We start from the raw sequence: 17,252 nt of genomic DNA, 5'->3' as shown, positions 1-17,252 counted from the left end.
AATTCACCTTTGGACTGTTGAGGAAACCGGAGCACCCGGAGGAAACTCACACGAATGCTGGGAGAACATGCAAACTTCACACAGAAACGCCAACTGACCCAACCGAGGCTTGAACCAGCGACCTTCTTGCTGTGAGGCGACAGTACTACCTTCTACGCCACTGCGTCGAATTTCTAGGGTGTTTTTATTACTGTTTATTCCAGTTTGTGTGTGATGCCCTTATTGAATTATAAATATAAATAAATAAAAACACCTTCTTACATGCAAATATCCATATTCAGTATCATAACTTTTATTTATTGGACAAAGGAGCAGAAACAGTTCGTATTGAGGAGTTTAGCACAGAACAGTAATTCAGACATGTTATATAAACAGACAAAGGTGGAACTTTCAGACCAAGAAGCGATCGTTTTTTAGCACTAAACTACATGATACTGAAATGGTTTTGTTCCAAGACCTGAGACTGAAACCTCCATCAAGCTATTATAAAAAGGCAAGCTTTGGCCAGTGAAGAGAAAAAGAGTTGTGGATGTGTCCGAGGACTGATATGCTGGAGAATAGAAAAGGAAAGAAGGCAGAGTTTTAGCCATTGATTTTCAGATCCTTGGCCACCAGCATTGCAGTGACTGGATGCAGTGATCCACGGTTCTCCTTAAAAGCCTTCACTGCTTCATCACTGTACTTGGAGAAGTTGTACACTTCCCTAAAACAACAAAGATGGAGAGAATAGAGGAGTTCAGGATGAAGACAAGACTTTGCAGAGATCTGGACATGTAAAAACAGAAGTGCGAACTGTCGGAGATAAAGAAATATTTGGTTGCTTGGTGCAGCAAGGAAATTACGCAAAAACATGAAACATCCTGTTTTCTTTTCTTTCTTTTTTTATAAAGTGACACCATTTTGTGGTGATTTCTCAGTAGGGGTGTTGTAATACACTCGTAATAATAACTCGTAGTAATGGCTCGGTTTAATATGCATTTCAACTCTGAACTCATATGATTTAGGCTGCATTTACACTGCAGATCTTGATGGTCAATTCAGATTTTGTGACTATATCTGATTTTTTTGATGACCACCATACATCATCTTTTAAAAGTGACTCGTATCTGATTGTCTATATTGACACAGCACAAGGCAAAGGCACAATTGCTAGGGAAAAAAAATATTCCTTGCAAATTCTAAATAGGGAAATCATATTAGCAGCCGATGACTATCAAAGTACAACATTGTTCACAGTCAATTAGATCAGTGTGAATGTTGATTTGAAGTCGTACTTGCATGCTTATACAGACTAAGTAGAATGGTGTACAATATTGAGGCCGCTAAATGAACGAATGAGCGAATATGAAACCAACTTTACCTCTATCAATCTGAATACTATTAAAAGGCAGACTTAATAGATGATTTGTTAAATGTGCAAGATTTGGTACAGCGTCGCTTATTTGAAGCAACATTCTGAGGCATTACAAAGAATTAATTAGGCTAAAAATTAAATATAAAGAACGTATTTATTTAAAATGAATTAAATAAATGCAAAATATTTATAATATGAAATTAATTAAATGAAAATAAAATGTATAATAAATTAAATAATTATCTAAAATATAATAATCTAGTTTTTAATATTGAAAAAATGCATAATAATAATAGTAATATAAAAAAACTAATTTGCATTTTAAAAAAAAAAAAGATTTTTCTTGAGTTATTTAGGCAGTAAAATTGATTTTTACATTAAAAAATTAAATATTAAAAAATAGATCAATTAAATATAAATAATAAAGATGTGAAAAATTCCTGTAGCAATTTTTTTAAATTTAATTTCAATATTATTATGCATCTGTCACTATTTCCCTACTTCTTAGATCCAATGAAGGGACTTACTTAGCTTAGTGTATTCATGAGGTATATGAAACTGCTAACTCGTGGATAAAACTCATACAATATCATGAATCAGAGTTTATAGCATTTTTATATTGCACTATTAGTATGCATGCATCACTATTTCCCAACTTCTCAGATCAAATGAATGGAGCACATTTACATATTTAGAGCATATATATATACAGTACATTTAGTAAATAAGTAACATTAAGTGAATAACACTTCAATATGAAGTAGTTTTCCTCCATCAAAGTTTGCCCAAATGTATTTGAGTGTAGTTTGTCTGCATTATAATTTCTTAAAAGTTTTATAATGCATTTTATGCAGCACATATGAATATGCATACAACATAGATGTGTATTTTTAATCGTATAGTAATCGAAAAAACAGATGACTACAGTAAGCTACCGCATGGATAAAACTAATACAATATCATTAATCATATAGTTTACTACATTTTTATATTGCACTATTATCATGCATGCATCACTATTTCCCTACATCTCAGACCAAATGAATGGACTTACTTAAAGAGCGGGCGAGTGAATTTCATTCTGCCCTGTTCAGTCGCCATCTTAAGTGACAAAGGAACAGCTTCTTCCCATTGAGCCTTTACACAGATGCGCAACCACCTGCATGAATGCACAATGTAACAATCATCATCATCATCATCATCATCAGATGCTAGAACCTGCAATAATCATGTTTTAAGGAATAGATCTGCTTATACCTGAATCGAACCTCTGCATTTTTAATACTGTTCAGCTTGTAAACCTCCCCCATCTTCTTCACGTGGGACAGAGGAAGGGGATCCTGGTGGAAAGCAAAATGCAGAGGAAACAGACAGATGCATTTAAAGACTTACTTCTGCTTTCACATGTCTTTGATTTGCAGAGCTAGATGTGTTTGATTTGGTACAGCATCACTTAGAGAGTATTGCATTAATTTTCTGGGGCATTGTCTTATAATAAATTAAATCATTATCTAAGTTATAATAATTTACATTTTAAAAAAGCATTCAGTTTTTACACTATAAAATGAAATATTGATAATAAATAAATAAATGAATTAAATATGTTATTAATAATATACATTTATGCATTTAATAATACAATAATAATATAAATAATACAAATTTACATTTATAAATATTTGTCTTGAGTTGTCAGTATATTAGATTTTTACATTATAAATTAAATATTAGAATAAATATTAATCAAATATAAATGTATAATTTATATATTTATAAAATTTATCATTTATTTTCAATAATGTGAAAAGTTCTTGTTTGTGCTATGCAGAATGTAGATCAATATTTTTAATCTAAATTAAATATGAAAATAAAAGCAATAAAATTAATTGCATTTAGTTTTTACATTATAAAATGAAATATTTAAATAAATGCATTAAATCATTAAATATGTTAATAGTAAAAATTATATAAATTTAAGCATTTAATAATACAATAATAAAACAAATAATACAAATGTACATTTAAAAAATTTGAGTTAGTCAGTAAATAAAAAATTTACATTACAAATTGAATATTAGAATAAAAATTAAATATAAATAATTTATTGTAAACACTAAAAATGTGAAAAGTTCTTGTTTGGGCTATGCAGTATGTGAATTAATATTTTTATTATAAATTAAATGTTAGAATGCATATTAATTTAAATGCTTTGTTTTAAACCCCTAAAGTTCTTGTTTGTGCTTTGCAGTATGTAAATTAATGTTTGTATTCTAAATTAAATATGAAAATAAAAGCAATACAATAAATTAAACAAATATTATTAATTAAATACTAATTAGCAAAATTCCATTTAAAAATAATTCAAATGCAATTATATATATGGAAGTAAATAGGTGTACATATAAATTAAAACCTAAAATTATATATGTTGCAAATTATTGTCAAAATAATTTTCTAAACAAACAAAATAAAAGCGCATAAATTAACTGTACATTAAAAATGAGAACAGTTCTTGAGCTCGTGCACAATCGAGTGCTATGCAGAAACTCATTCAGTACCTCTTGAAGCAGCAAAGCCATAAACTCAATAAGCTGAGGAGAGTTCAGTTGCTTCACATCTGCCTCTGTGAAACTTGCAAGGTCAGCTTCCTTTGCCTAAAATGTACAGAGGAAGAGAGAGAGAGAAGGGGGGGGGGGGGGTAGATTTTAGTCGAGTGGAATCTGTAAAAAACATTTAGTGTGATTTAACATGCAGGAGAAAGTCTCACCTTCACCCATTTCTGACACAGAGAAGTGCAGGCGTCCGCCATAGTGGTGTCATACCTGCAGACAAAGAGACAGAGTTTAAATGAAATTATTCAAAACACACATGCAATCTAAAAACAAGTGCTCCAGCGCTCACTGTGGTCTGACGGGGGCCATTCCTGGAGTGTGCATCCATGCATTCCAGTCCACTTTATTCAAGATGTCCACCTGATAAAAAGCAAACCAAAGTTAATAAAGTCCATATTTTTTTATAATATTCAGCAATAAATATATAATGCACTATTTATAAAATAAATTAACAGTATTTTAACAGCTTCTGTATTTTGAGATTATTTTTATGCATTATGAGATTTTGATCTTTTCTCTGACAACTTTAGATGTTGAAAAGTAAAAAAAAGTGACTTTTATTGATATTTTTTAATAGATTAAAGTGATATATTGTCTGTGTTGGTGCTGCAAATTACCATACAATAACCTTGCAATAAACTACCACGACTTTTCCTGTTGTTTTATGCACCTAATTCTCTATATATTCTTTCTTATACAATAGATTGCTACACTGTGCAAAATGTCCCAACTCAAATCAATTAAGTTAACAAATCCATGTGGTATGAACATAAAACAATTAAGTTGTCCCCCAAAAAAATCTCAAGAATTGTGTCGTTTCAACTCAAGCAAAATACGTTTTTGAAGTTTAAAATGAACAATATATAAGTCACTTTGTTAAACTGCAGAGTCTATAACACAATTGATAACCATAAATAAACAGAAAACAAACAAACAGTCATGAAATACAGAGTCTGTTAATTCTTATATATATATATATATATATTTGTACAGTGTGTGTATGTGTATTCCTACTTAAGTAAGCATTACCAAGCATCTTAGACACAAATGATTACACATGAATTATATTTTTAATGTATTAGTTCTCACCTTGTCTTTAAAGTAAGTGAACAGATAGTTCTTCCATTCCTCTGTGGTTACACTGCCATAGGCAAACAGCTGAATGTAGGACTTCACGAATCCCATGAAAACCTCTAGAATTAAAGACAGAGAGATCTGTATCCAACAGTTTTAAGTGAACATTTTAATGAAGCCTCTTGTGGCATTGCATTTACCTCAAGACAAAAGAATTTCTCTAAATATTCGCACTATATTAGCCTATACATTCATCAGACTTATAACCTGTCAGTTGTCCGAATAAATGTATGCTTAAATAAAATGTAAACATGAAAACAAATAATGAAAGCCAGTGTGTATATGATTATTAATTTTATGATTTTAAATATGGCTAAAATTTTCTGATCTATAATAAAACAACTATAACTAAATTTTCTTCAATTCAGATCTTTGATATAAAATGTGCATTGTATATTTTAAAATAATTAAATTTATATAATAAATAATTCAAATTAATTAATACTTAAATTAAATATGAAGTCTTTTATTTGTGCAGCTGAATTACGGTCATTTCGAACATTTCGTGCGCAACAGAAAAGTTTTAAAACCTGCAGTGTTTACACTCATTTAAAACAGTATTAAAAAGTTTAGTGTTTATACCCGGGCCTCCCATCAGTTCCTCCAGATGATAAAGCAGTGCAAATCCCTTCTCATAGGGCACTGAGGAAAAGGCTTCATCTGTGTCCACCTCATGCAGATTTGGGACCAGGTTTGTGAGGACATTATTCGCTCCAAACTGGTTCACCTACAAAACAATACAACAATGACTTCAATTGGTATAATCAGACGTCAACAAATGTTTATTTTTATCGTATGCATAAAGGTTATTGCACACTGTATCCATAATCCTCCATAATTTTCATGCATTTAAAAGTAAATAAAAATACTCTGACGTTGTGTTAACTGTATTGACACACTGCCTCCGAAATTAGAATCCATCATAAAACAAAATAAATCGAAGTGGGTTCAATTATTTATTTATTTTTGCATCCAAAAGGGCATTTTGAGAGGCGTTTTGACAATTCAGGGTTGCCATACAAGCAAAAGGCAATTAATATGCATCAAACTTCAACAAATGTTTTGCATCTGAATACGAACAAAAAAAAAAAACATACTAAAATGTCAGACTTCAGGGTGCAAAGGCCTTTATGGTTGCATAATCCAGAGTACATAACTTCTCAAGCTACCTATTTTCTCCATCATGTGAGTTTGAGTCAGCAGATCAAAATGAAGTTCATGTGGGATATCTGCATAGGCATATTCAGAGAATTTGTCACTTACAGACTCTTGAAGTTCTTTCCATCCTCCAATGCCTTTAAACTGCCTGAGCTGCTCACCCTCCATACACCTGGCGATCATTCTCTCAATATACACCGTGTGACCCTCATTCAGCCTGCAGAGAAAAAGAGAGTTTATTCTGTACAAATGTAAAGCCTCATATATCAGCGAAAGCAGAACATTTCTGGATTAAAAATATAGGGGTGTGTGATACTGATGAAGCCTATTAGAATGCAGGTACAACATGAATGCTAAATAAATGTAAAATTATTGTTCAGATCAGATGACATACAAGTCATTTCAAATAAAATGTAATTTTTTTTTAAGAATATGAGCATATTGTATTATCAGCAATGCAATGTTGATTTTAGAAAAAAATGTTGAGCAAACAGGAAGTTAGTATTGAGTGAGTTATATTTTACACACAATATTTCTTTTAGGATCAAAACACGTCAGAAAAAAGAAAACTTTCACTCTCTGAAGGTGTAAAAGCATGTAGTAGAATGCAGAAGTCTTCAAACGTACAAAATATAATGCATATAATGTATGATGAAACTAAATTATATGTACCTATACACTATATAAATACATTTAAGTAATTTAATCAAAATATGTCAGCATGTTATATTATCACAAATGTATTAATGATTTTATAAAAAAAAACGTTAGTCAAGCCTTGGTCACACTGCACTTTTCGCCCCATAGACTTTCATTCATATGCATGCGAATACGACACCGGAAACGCAAGCTTGTGCAACAAATTTTGCAGTTCACTGCGTTGTAAAGTTCAAGCTTGGTGAATTCTGACCTCTAAAAATCGCATCCCGTGATTGCATGAGAGCAATAGAAGATCAAAATGTGACCTTTAGTACAGAAATTTTAAACATGGACCAATCGCTTGGTATTTTTAATGTCCAATCATCTTGTTTAATCCCACCCCTTTTCACAGAGCTTCGCATGCTCAAAGTCTAGAGTGAACACAGCATTATTATTGAGCAAGTTACATTTAGGCACAATATTTCTGTTAGAGTTGAAAGACCACAAATAAATCAATTAAACAGTCAATCAATAAACAAACAAATTAAATTTGGTCAGTATTGCACACCCCTTAACAATGTCTAATCATTATAACCAACAGGTGCCTCATTTGCATATTTTGATCTGCATATCAAATGAAAGCTTAAAGACTTGGACTGACCAGAAATGCTCCCAAGTCCTGTTGGTCACCAGGTTTCCTGTCCAGCTGTGGGAAATCTCATGTGCAATGACCTGCAATAAAACAAAAAGAACAAAATATTGAGCATACACAGCAGATATACGGTCTAAAACAAATATGCATTAACTTAAAACAACAACAGGTGACTTACACCAGCAAGAGATCTGTCTCCAGCCTGTAAAAAGACACAAAATAATCATATTTTTTTATTTTATATGCTAATTACATATCTAAAAAAAAAAAAACTACAGTAACTACACACAAAATCTGAATTCAATAAATAAATATGCATTACATGATACACAGTTAAAACGTGAAATATAGACTGCACTATATTGAAATATTAGAAAAACAGTAATGTTTGGATATGTCGTCATAATTTTAGAATAAATATTATAAATAATATTTCAAAATTAATTTTTATTAGTTAATAGATTAATAAAAAGTACACAAATAATCACAAAACACATTGAAGCAAACCAACAGAGAGTGCCCATTTTAACAATGCTAATGAAAGACTAAATAAATTATATATATTCATACTTATTTAAATATTTACAATTAATAAATAACAGTATTAATAAAAATGTATATGCAAAGCTACATTTTCAGCATCACTACTCTGCATTGAAACATGATCCTTCAGAAATAGCTCTATTTAGCTGGCTTGATGATCAAGAAATATTAATTATGAAAGCAGACTTGCTAATATTTTTGGGCTATTTAACCTTCTCTGAATTCTGCTGATTATTTAAAAACATGCATGAATTTACCGTCACTTCTCATTCATTTAAATGCATCTTTACTGAGTAAAATACATTTCTTTAAAAAAATTAATTAATTAATTAAAAAAAAAAAAACACTGGCATCCAACTTTCAAACAATAGCGTGTAAATGGTTTTAACACTTAAAAACTCCCATGCAGCATTGGTTAAAAGCTGTTACTTTCCACTCTTTGAATGTGTGAAATGTAAATGCATCTACAAAAGGAAGAAGTCTTCAGAAGTACAAATGCACATAATATATGATGAGGGCGAAATTATATACGAACCAACACAGTTGGAGTGACAAATGTGAGGCAGGGGTTCTCCATGCCACCATACGGGAAAGATGGAGGGAGAACCAGGACATCATACTGGCCCCAAACATATGGCCCTGCCAGACTCTCAGCCGTCTTTAACATGGTCTCAGTCTGATCAAGAGAAAGTCTAGAGAGTTATCTTTCATACAAAATGCAAGCTAGTTAGATGTATAAAAAGATAATGTGTTGATCACAATCTCTCCATGCATCTTTGAAAAAAAATGTAACTTAAAACATCTCACCTCTGCAAACTCATATGCAGCTTCATCCACATATTCCTTCTCAGACCAAACTCGAGACCTTGGGCCGATTTCCCTGATTTTCAAAAACAGTGATTATTAATTATGCGTGCATAGAAATCTTGGTTCTCTTTATATCTGTTATAGATGTGTTTTTGGCAGGCTGAGATACTGGTGGTTTTTGCACACTGCTGGCTGATGTAAATGTGATGGGTTTCTTTTTTTTTCTTTTACAAATATTTCTCACATCATTTGATTATTATAAAGAACATCAACACAATTAATAATAATGATGATAAAAACATTTGCATGCACACCACATTGCAAAACATAAAAGAAAAAAAAACGTTTCCAATCATGAGAACAGTAAAAGTTTAAATTTACATTTAATTTACATTTCTTTTGCTGTATGTTTTTTGTGTGGTTTAATTTTAATGTTTGTAATTATATATTTTTTCCTGAACAAAAATTTTTAATAAATTGTATTTTAATTCATTTTTAACTTAATTTAACTTTTCTCATTTGAACTTTTTGTTTCACTTCATACTTTGCCATTATCCTTAACTGATCAACTAACATCTTTACTCATTTGTTTAACCAAATGTTTTTATTAATTTAAATGAAAATAAATTAATACATTTTATTCATCTTTTTTTAAAACTTAATTACACTTTTTATTTATACTGTGCCATTATCCTTAACATCTTTACTTGTTTTTTTTCAACCAAATGTTTTCAGTAATATAAATAATAACATTTTGTATATGCACTTGTTTTCTTTTATTTAAATCAATTTTCTTTCTTTTTTTTAACTTAATTTAACTCTTTTCATTTGAACTTTATTTTTACTGTGCCATTTTCCTTAATTAATGAACTAACATCTTTTTTTTCAACCAAATGCTTTCAATAATTTGAATTATTATAAAATGTAGTGCATTCACTTGTTTTTATATACATTTTAAAAGTACTAAATTACTATGCTGTTAAATTTTTACATAACTATTGTGTTACTTGCAACCAATCTATCCTCTGCAGTCCATCCAATCCATCCTCTGCACTTCAATCACCGTCTGGTTCGGCCCAGCTGACAAAACCGACCTCCGTAGACTACAGCGAATAGTCCGGACTGCTGAACGAATCACTGGCACAACCCTTCCTACACTTCAAGAACTGTACTCTTCCAGAGTGAGTAAAAAGGGCTCGCAAAATCACTCTGGATGCCTCACACCCAGCACACTACCTGTTCGAACTGTTACCGTCTGGTCGGCGCTTCAGAGCACCAAGCACAAAAACAGCCAGACACAGGAAAAGTTTCTTTCCTCAGGCTGTCTACCTTATGAACAGTTGAATATTCCCCTACTGTGCAATAAATGCAATACTTTCTCATTCGCACATGTACACAGCACCTTATAACCTGTATATTTATAACAATCTGTACATACAACTCAACATCCAGGTTTCTTGACTAACCGCATGTTTAATGTTTATCTTTTTTTTTTCATATTTATTTTGTGTTGTCACTTGTCACTTTATGTACACTGGAAGCTTCTGTAGCCAAAACAAATTCCTTGTGTGTGTGAAGCACACTTGGCAATAAAACTGATTCTGAATAAAGAGATATCTTCACTTTTCTTTTCCAATAAAATACTTTTGAAATGTTTTTATAAATGTACATAAAATTACTTTTTTTCAATTTAAATCAATCTGGACAACAAACTAGAATCTTGTATTTGACCAATAAAAATATTTACAAAAAAAAAAAAATCTACAAATTCAATAATACTGAAATAACACTCATTGTGACAAATAAAGAAAGCACAACAGAAGGATCACCTGCTTTCCAATGCACCAACTACAATAGCAATAAGGTAAGACGGCATGGGGACCTGCAAGAAAGAAAATAACACATGTCTTTCTGTCTTTCAGATATGGATTTTTGACATACAGATTCGTTGGAAACCAACAGAATGAAGACGAAACACTGACCGGCTGTCTGAAGCGATAGATGACTCTGCTGCTGTCACTTGGATCTGGCTCCTGCCCATCCCGCAATGCACTCATCAATGCCACCAGCTCTCTCGGGACAGAAACCTGACACAAGGTAAAAATACACCAGTGTTACCGGCAGAACAACTGTGTAGTTTTTATTAGTATGCCTTTGCTTTCACTTTAGATTATTTATCTTGGTAAGCACTTCTTTGCTTCTTCGCTGAGAGTATAGCTAGTACTTTGAGCTATTCATGCATGTTACCTGGGCATAGTAAGTGTGCTTCACTGATGGAGTGTCCTGGCAAGGTACCATGGTCCTGCAGTGTGTGGCCTGTTTCAAATAGAGAAGCTCAGAGTTACATGGAAAACATTAAGAGAAAAATGAAAACAAATATGCAATGGTTTAATGTTTGAGAGCAAAATTATAAGCCCTCCTGTGAAATATGCATTCATTTTCCAATATTTCATGAAGCAAGGACATTTTCACAGTATTTCCAAAACATTTTTTTCTTCTTGAGAAAGTCTTATTTGTTTTATTTCGCTAGAATAAAAGCAGTTCTTAATTTTTTAAACCATTTTATGGTCAATATTATTAGCCCCCTTAAGCGATATCTAGTATCTTGAAAAATATCTTATGGCATTATGTCATCATGGCAAAGATAAAAGAAATCAGTTATTAGAAATTAGTTATTAAAACTATTATGTTTACAAATGTGTTGAAAACTTCTTTCTGTTAAACAGAAATTGGGGAAATATATGAAAGAATTAAAATTTCAAAGGAGGACTAATGTATATCTAATGTATATAATGTATACTAATGAAGTCATGCATGGGGTTTTTGGGTTTTATAAAAATGAATGTCATTTTTGTTTGCTGTTTAGATGCAGTAAAACCAAATAAACATATAAATAATAATAATAATAATAATAAAACAAACAAACATACATACAAACTTTTTAGTAAAGGAAAAAATAAGCCTCTCACAACAAACATTTCACCTCCAGACTTCTTAAAAATTAAAGTCATAACCGTAAAGAGGTTTTGGGTCTGGATCATTTTGCACATAGTAATGGATAGAGCACCCTTAAGGCCGGCTCACACCGTGCGATTTAAGCCTAGGTTTTAAGGAATCTTTTAAGATTTCCCAAATTTGTCTCAGATGACAAAATCGTGGCTGAAATCTCAAAGTGTGAGCAGGGCTTTAGGTATTAAAGTTGCAATATTACATTAATTTATAAAAACAAACAAGCATTAGTACTATAGATTTAGCCCATATATAACAAACTTTTGATACTAATTTTGGATGATTGATATGGATGGGTGCACTTACTGACACAAATTTCAACCATTAAAACTGCTTTTATTCTAGCCGAAATAAAACAAATAAGACTTTCTCCTGAAGAAAACATATTATCAGACATACTGTGAAAATTTCCTTGCTCTGTTAAACATCATCTGGGAAATATTTAAATAAAATTATATATTTATTATTAATATAAAATTGATATATTTTTAGGGCCACATTTTTATTCAGAAATTGAAAACATCTCTAAAAATCAGGAAGTTAATAAACAGTTAAAAATGTAATCTAACACTTAATACTGAGAAGTCTCTCACTATGGTTTTTTTTCACTGCTATTCTACCAATAACAAAGCCAGAAATCAAGACTAATACATTGAGATAAACATTATGCAAAGCATGCAACATTTATTGCCGTGAGATTAGAGATCTTTTAATTTCTTCATTTGTTGATTGGAATGAATTAATCCATTTTAAGCCACACTTATTGTTTGCTCATAAATTGAAAACATGTCTAAAAATCAGGAAGTAAAAAAAAAACAACTAAAAACTTAATATAACACTTAATAGTGAGAAGTCTCAGATGGTTTACTTTCACTGCTATTCTAATAATAACAAAGTCAGATGGGTTGTGAAATACAGCAGCTCTTGATAGACAGCTTTTTACAGACAGTTCGTGAGAAACTGGTGAAGCAGAACAACTGTGCAACACTGTGGTTTGTATTGCAAGACTGCAGAAAAGATGATATTTTTAGGGAAATTGCAGCCGTGCCGCACGTCTCTGCATGTGCATGCAGATCAGTTGTGGAAAGATGATGGTGAGAAAATACCTGGCATTGGCTGAAAAGGTATGGATGTTTTTTCCCAGCAGTCTGTTTCGGTGTCAACCATTGCAGAGCAGTGGCAGTAGGAGACGTCTCATATTCGATCTCCACAATCACATGCTGACCGCTAAAACACACACACAGATAAAGTCAATAGAACTTAAAACAAATGGAAAATTTAGCACTCAAAATTAAAGGGATAGTTCACCCAAAAATTATCATTCTCTCATCATTTATTGTAATATAATAATATGATATTTCAGATTATATATATATATATATATATATATATATATATATATATATATATATATATATATGATTTTCATTCAATCTTACATTAAAAAAGTGGAATATGATGTCTATAATTTGCAAATAAAGCCGTTTTCATCCCAAATATTAATTTTCTCCTAAGAAACTGGTGCAAATAATCTGTAAAAATTGATTTAGAAAGTGATTTAGAAAGTTGCTTCAATGGGCAACGCGGTGGAGCAGTAGGTAGTGCTGTCGCCTCACAGCAAGAACGTCGCTGGTTCGAGCCTCGGCTGGGTCAGTTGGCATTTCTGTGTGGAGTTTGCATGTTCTCCTCATGTTTGTATGGGTTTTCTCTGGGTGTTCCGGTCTGCCCCACACGTCCAAAGACACAATTACAGGTAAATTGGGTAAGCTAAAGTGTCCATAGTGTATGTGTGTGAATGAGTGTGTATGGATGTTTCCCAGCGATGGGTTGCAGCTGGAAGGGCATCTGTTGTGTAAAACATATGCTGGATATGTTGGCGGTTCATTCTGCTGTGGCAACCCCAGATTAATAAAGGGACTGAGCCAAAAAGAAAATGAATGAATGAATGAAGTTGCATACATTTCAGTTTTGTAAGAGGTGTTAAAGAGCACAATAGTGTAAAGTCGCTTCTGAGAGTCAAACCAAAATCATTTTGATCAAACTTTGGCTGTTTTTTCTCTCTCCTCTTCTCACATTAGAGAATTTAATCATGAATAATTAAATGATTAGAAAAATGTTCAATGATGTGGTTTGTATTACAAGATTACACAAATGATGATATTTCCAGGAAACTGCACATTTTCATCATTTATTTGCCTGTCTTCTTGTGACATAAACATTCATTTGCCTCAATTAAGATCACACATTTAGATTTTATGCACATTTTAAATTTTTCCATCCTGTGTTTTTTTTTCTTGTGATATCCCCAAATATGCATTAAAATATGTGGATATAAACAAGACAAATTAGAAAATGGCTCCTTGCAAAAAAAATGTAATTAATTAATACATAATAATTAACACATTTAGTTAATTCCTTAAAAGAGTAACTAAAAGATAGATATTTTTACATTTAAACTGAATGCACTAAAGTTTTTTTTGGCCATTTAAGCAACTTATGACTATTTCATGGCAAGATCACTATTACATAATAATAATAACAACTTCTTAAATCAACGAGAGATGATATAAACAATACTTCTTGACATTAAATTTTACATTAAAAACCTGATTTTTCATGTCCATAAATGATAAGAAACTTAAAATTATTCCCGCAGAGACATTAAAAAAATCTAAAACATCCTTCCAAGTACTCTCAATATAAAATCCTTAGTTTTATAGTCTTTAAAATGTCTAATTCAAACAAAATATGTTTTTTAATGAGAGGCTTCAGGTATTTATATTTATATTTAAATTTATATATATATATATATATATATATATATATATATATATATATATATATATATATATATATATATATATATATATATATACCTTCTTTTTTTCATTTGAGAAACTCCTCACATCAGATTTATTCAGATTTAGCTCACTGGATTGGAGTTAGTGTTGTTCTGAAACTATTCATCGGTCTATGTTGTGTCTTAAGGCACGTTCACGTTGGCAGTGAATTACATATCAGAAATAACTGAAATGCTTGAGGAAGAAAAACAAACATCTCTTAAGAAACAGTAAGTCTGCATCAGTACCGTGAGAGTTCAAAAGGCAGGGTGATCTCCAAAGCGGATCCCTTAAATTTATGCTTGGCTCCAAACTCAAACTTTGCCGCCTGGCCATTCGCAGACACCTTAGAGATCTTTAGGTCCTTTGAGTCCAGGGTCTAGAAAAAGAGAAATGGAATTTTAATAACAAACTATCTGCTGTCTCCTTGCATAATACTAAAACTACATGACTTTGACAGGCTTTACTTATCACATATTATAATATGCTACATTATGTTATATATTCTATTCTATTCTATTATAACCACACTGTAAAAAAAATATATATATGACAAAAAGTCATGACAACAAATGTTTTATGTTACACTTTAACTTAAGTTATTAATTTAATTGCTTATTTTAATTATATTTAATTATTTTAATTGTTTATCAGGTTGCAACTAGGGCTTGGCTATTTGGCCTAAAATCAAAATCTTGATTAACTGAACATTTTAACTCGATTACGATTAATTAATTAAGTTCTGTACAGTAAATATGCTCATGTATTACAGATTTTTGAATGAAGGGGGCATAACTTGATTTTAAAATATTTGAAGGAAACACACATTGTCTACTATCTGATTATTTATTGAGCATCAACACTGAACAAGTAACTAATTAAATAACCTAAAATTTGAATTATCTCTTTTTCAGCATACAAGTAATTTTAATTACAGTTACTGTTTACTTTCTAACTAATTACACCCATCACATTATAAACCTGAAATGCAAAATTAGCAGATATGCAACTTTAACAGATTTGACTGAAGCTCTCAGATAAATGTAAACTCGGGTAAAAAGTCAATCAATGTAATCTGACAGATGCTAAACTCAAAGTTCAGCTGCAGTAAAACCACAGTACGTGACTAATAAACCCCATTAATGACGATAAAGATGCAATATAACAATCAAACCATTGCAAAAAAAAGATGATGGTTAAATTAAAGTATCAGATTCATAAACAATACAAAACGAAAACACTCGCAAGTGATCATATTACATCGCTGATATTATCATTACTGTATCATATTCGCGTAAATATATAACCCAATCCTGATGAATCTGTATGATTGACAAGCAGTAGGCTATTTCAAAATAATCAACACTATCGATCTTAATTTGACTATTACTCAACTCAATTAGATACTACCACATCAAAGTGACACATAGATCATAAAAGCATGCAGTGCATTGCATCGTACTCATTCATCATGTGTATTTCAGATGTATTGATTAAGCCAAGCAAACACGATGACAGCTTTTGAAAAATCCGATGAAAAAAACTGTACCAGAGAAGTGAATTTATCCTCCAGGACCTCCACAGTCAGGGCGACTTTCCCTTTGAGCACATGCCTGTCAAAGTCGACATGGTAAATGAGGTTTAGGTGCTTGGTAGAGCACTTGGAGAGCGAGGAGAAAGAGCTGGGGTCTGAAACTGGAGTCATGGTTGAGCAGAGAGCACTCAGCTCGCGCTGCGAATGGATTTTAACCTACATGCAGTCACATGACGCCGGCCGGTTGAACGGCATCATGGGAGTTGTAGTTGAGCGTTCTCCTCGATGAGAACGATGAGCTGTTACCGTCCTCTGCTGGTTGAGGGTGTTTGTGCAAGTTTAAAACCTGAACAGCAGTGGCCATGTATTGTGTCGAACATAAAAAGAGTGCATTACAGATTTTTTTTATTCTTATAAACATAATTTGTTTTCTATTCTGAGTAAAATATTATGACTTATAGGCTACTTATAGGTTTTAAGGCTACTTTTTTTTTTTTTTACAAAACACACATGGTAAATTATTTCGTTTATGTAGTTGTCAGGCCAGGCCCGTAGCCAGCCTGGTGAAAGGGGTGGTTCTTATTTCTTAAAATATGGACCCTTTTGCAGTTATTAGCCTCGTTTTCTATTTATTTATGAGGTTTAAATACTCTTTAAACACAATTTTTTTGCTGGATTAGCTTGTCAGATGGTCATCAACCACATTTTTGATGTACCAAAAACATTTCCTAAAGATTTAGAAGAAAAAAAATGAGAATAATACTTCAAATACTCTTCAAATACAAATATATTACATCAAATAGCATTGGAAAAAAAGAGGATGCTGTTCAAGTTTAAAAATAAAAACGAGTAAAAAAACGAATTATCATTTATTAGGCAAACACAAACTGGCCAGCATATTCAACTGTCCTCAGTCACGCTACAGCAACAGCCAACAGAGGATTCTGCTTGGTCTTAAAGTCTTCTTTGA

The 17,252-nt window shown here is 31.7% G+C and overlaps 1 protein-coding gene across 1 annotated transcript; it reads right to left on the bottom strand.

Annotated features, from left to right (window-relative positions):
* Positions 1 to 270: 270 nt before the first annotated feature.
* On the bottom strand, positions 271 to 16,483 carry lta4h (leukotriene A4 hydrolase). The gene is made up of 19 exons (XM_056456036.1): positions 16,298 to 16,483; positions 14,997 to 15,127; positions 13,015 to 13,135; positions 11,147 to 11,215; positions 10,882 to 10,986; positions 10,729 to 10,781; positions 8,900 to 8,972; positions 8,628 to 8,768; positions 7,728 to 7,751; positions 7,559 to 7,629; positions 6,364 to 6,475; positions 5,683 to 5,827; positions 5,056 to 5,159; positions 4,256 to 4,326; positions 4,122 to 4,176; positions 3,913 to 4,008; positions 2,612 to 2,694; positions 2,409 to 2,513; positions 271 to 703 (listed from the first exon to the last, which is right to left on the bottom strand). Exons 1-19 carry the CDS (start codon positions 16,451 to 16,453, stop codon positions 583 to 585), a joined length of 1,836 nt encoding a protein of 611 aa, XP_056312011.1. The 5' UTR covers positions 16,454 to 16,483; the 3' UTR covers positions 271 to 582.
* Between the last annotated feature and the right edge of the window lie 769 nt (positions 16,484 to 17,252).

Source organism: Danio aesculapii, chromosome 4, assembly GCF_903798145.1.
Source record: "Danio aesculapii chromosome 4, fDanAes4.1, whole genome shotgun sequence".
Classification (NCBI taxonomy): Eukaryota; Metazoa; Chordata; class Actinopteri; order Cypriniformes; family Danionidae; genus Danio; species Danio aesculapii.
This window is presented reverse-complemented; position numbering and strand designations above follow the sequence as displayed.

What these genes read in the sequence shown, in the direction of transcription:
- lta4h (XM_056456036.1), bottom strand. Translation starts at nt 16,453, where the DNA reads ATGACTCCAGTTTCAGACCCCAGCTCTTTCTCCTCGCTCTCCAAGTGC. An exon ending in ACCTTTTCAGCCAATGCCAG is followed by an intron (nt 11,216 to 13,014) that starts GTATTTTCTCAC and finishes TATTTGAAACAG; the next exon opens with GCCACACACTGCAGGACCAT. An exon ending in TCACTTACTTTAAAGACAAG is followed by an intron (nt 4,327 to 5,055) that starts GTGAGAACTAAT and finishes GCTTTTTATCAG; the next exon opens with GTGGACATCTTGAATAAAGT.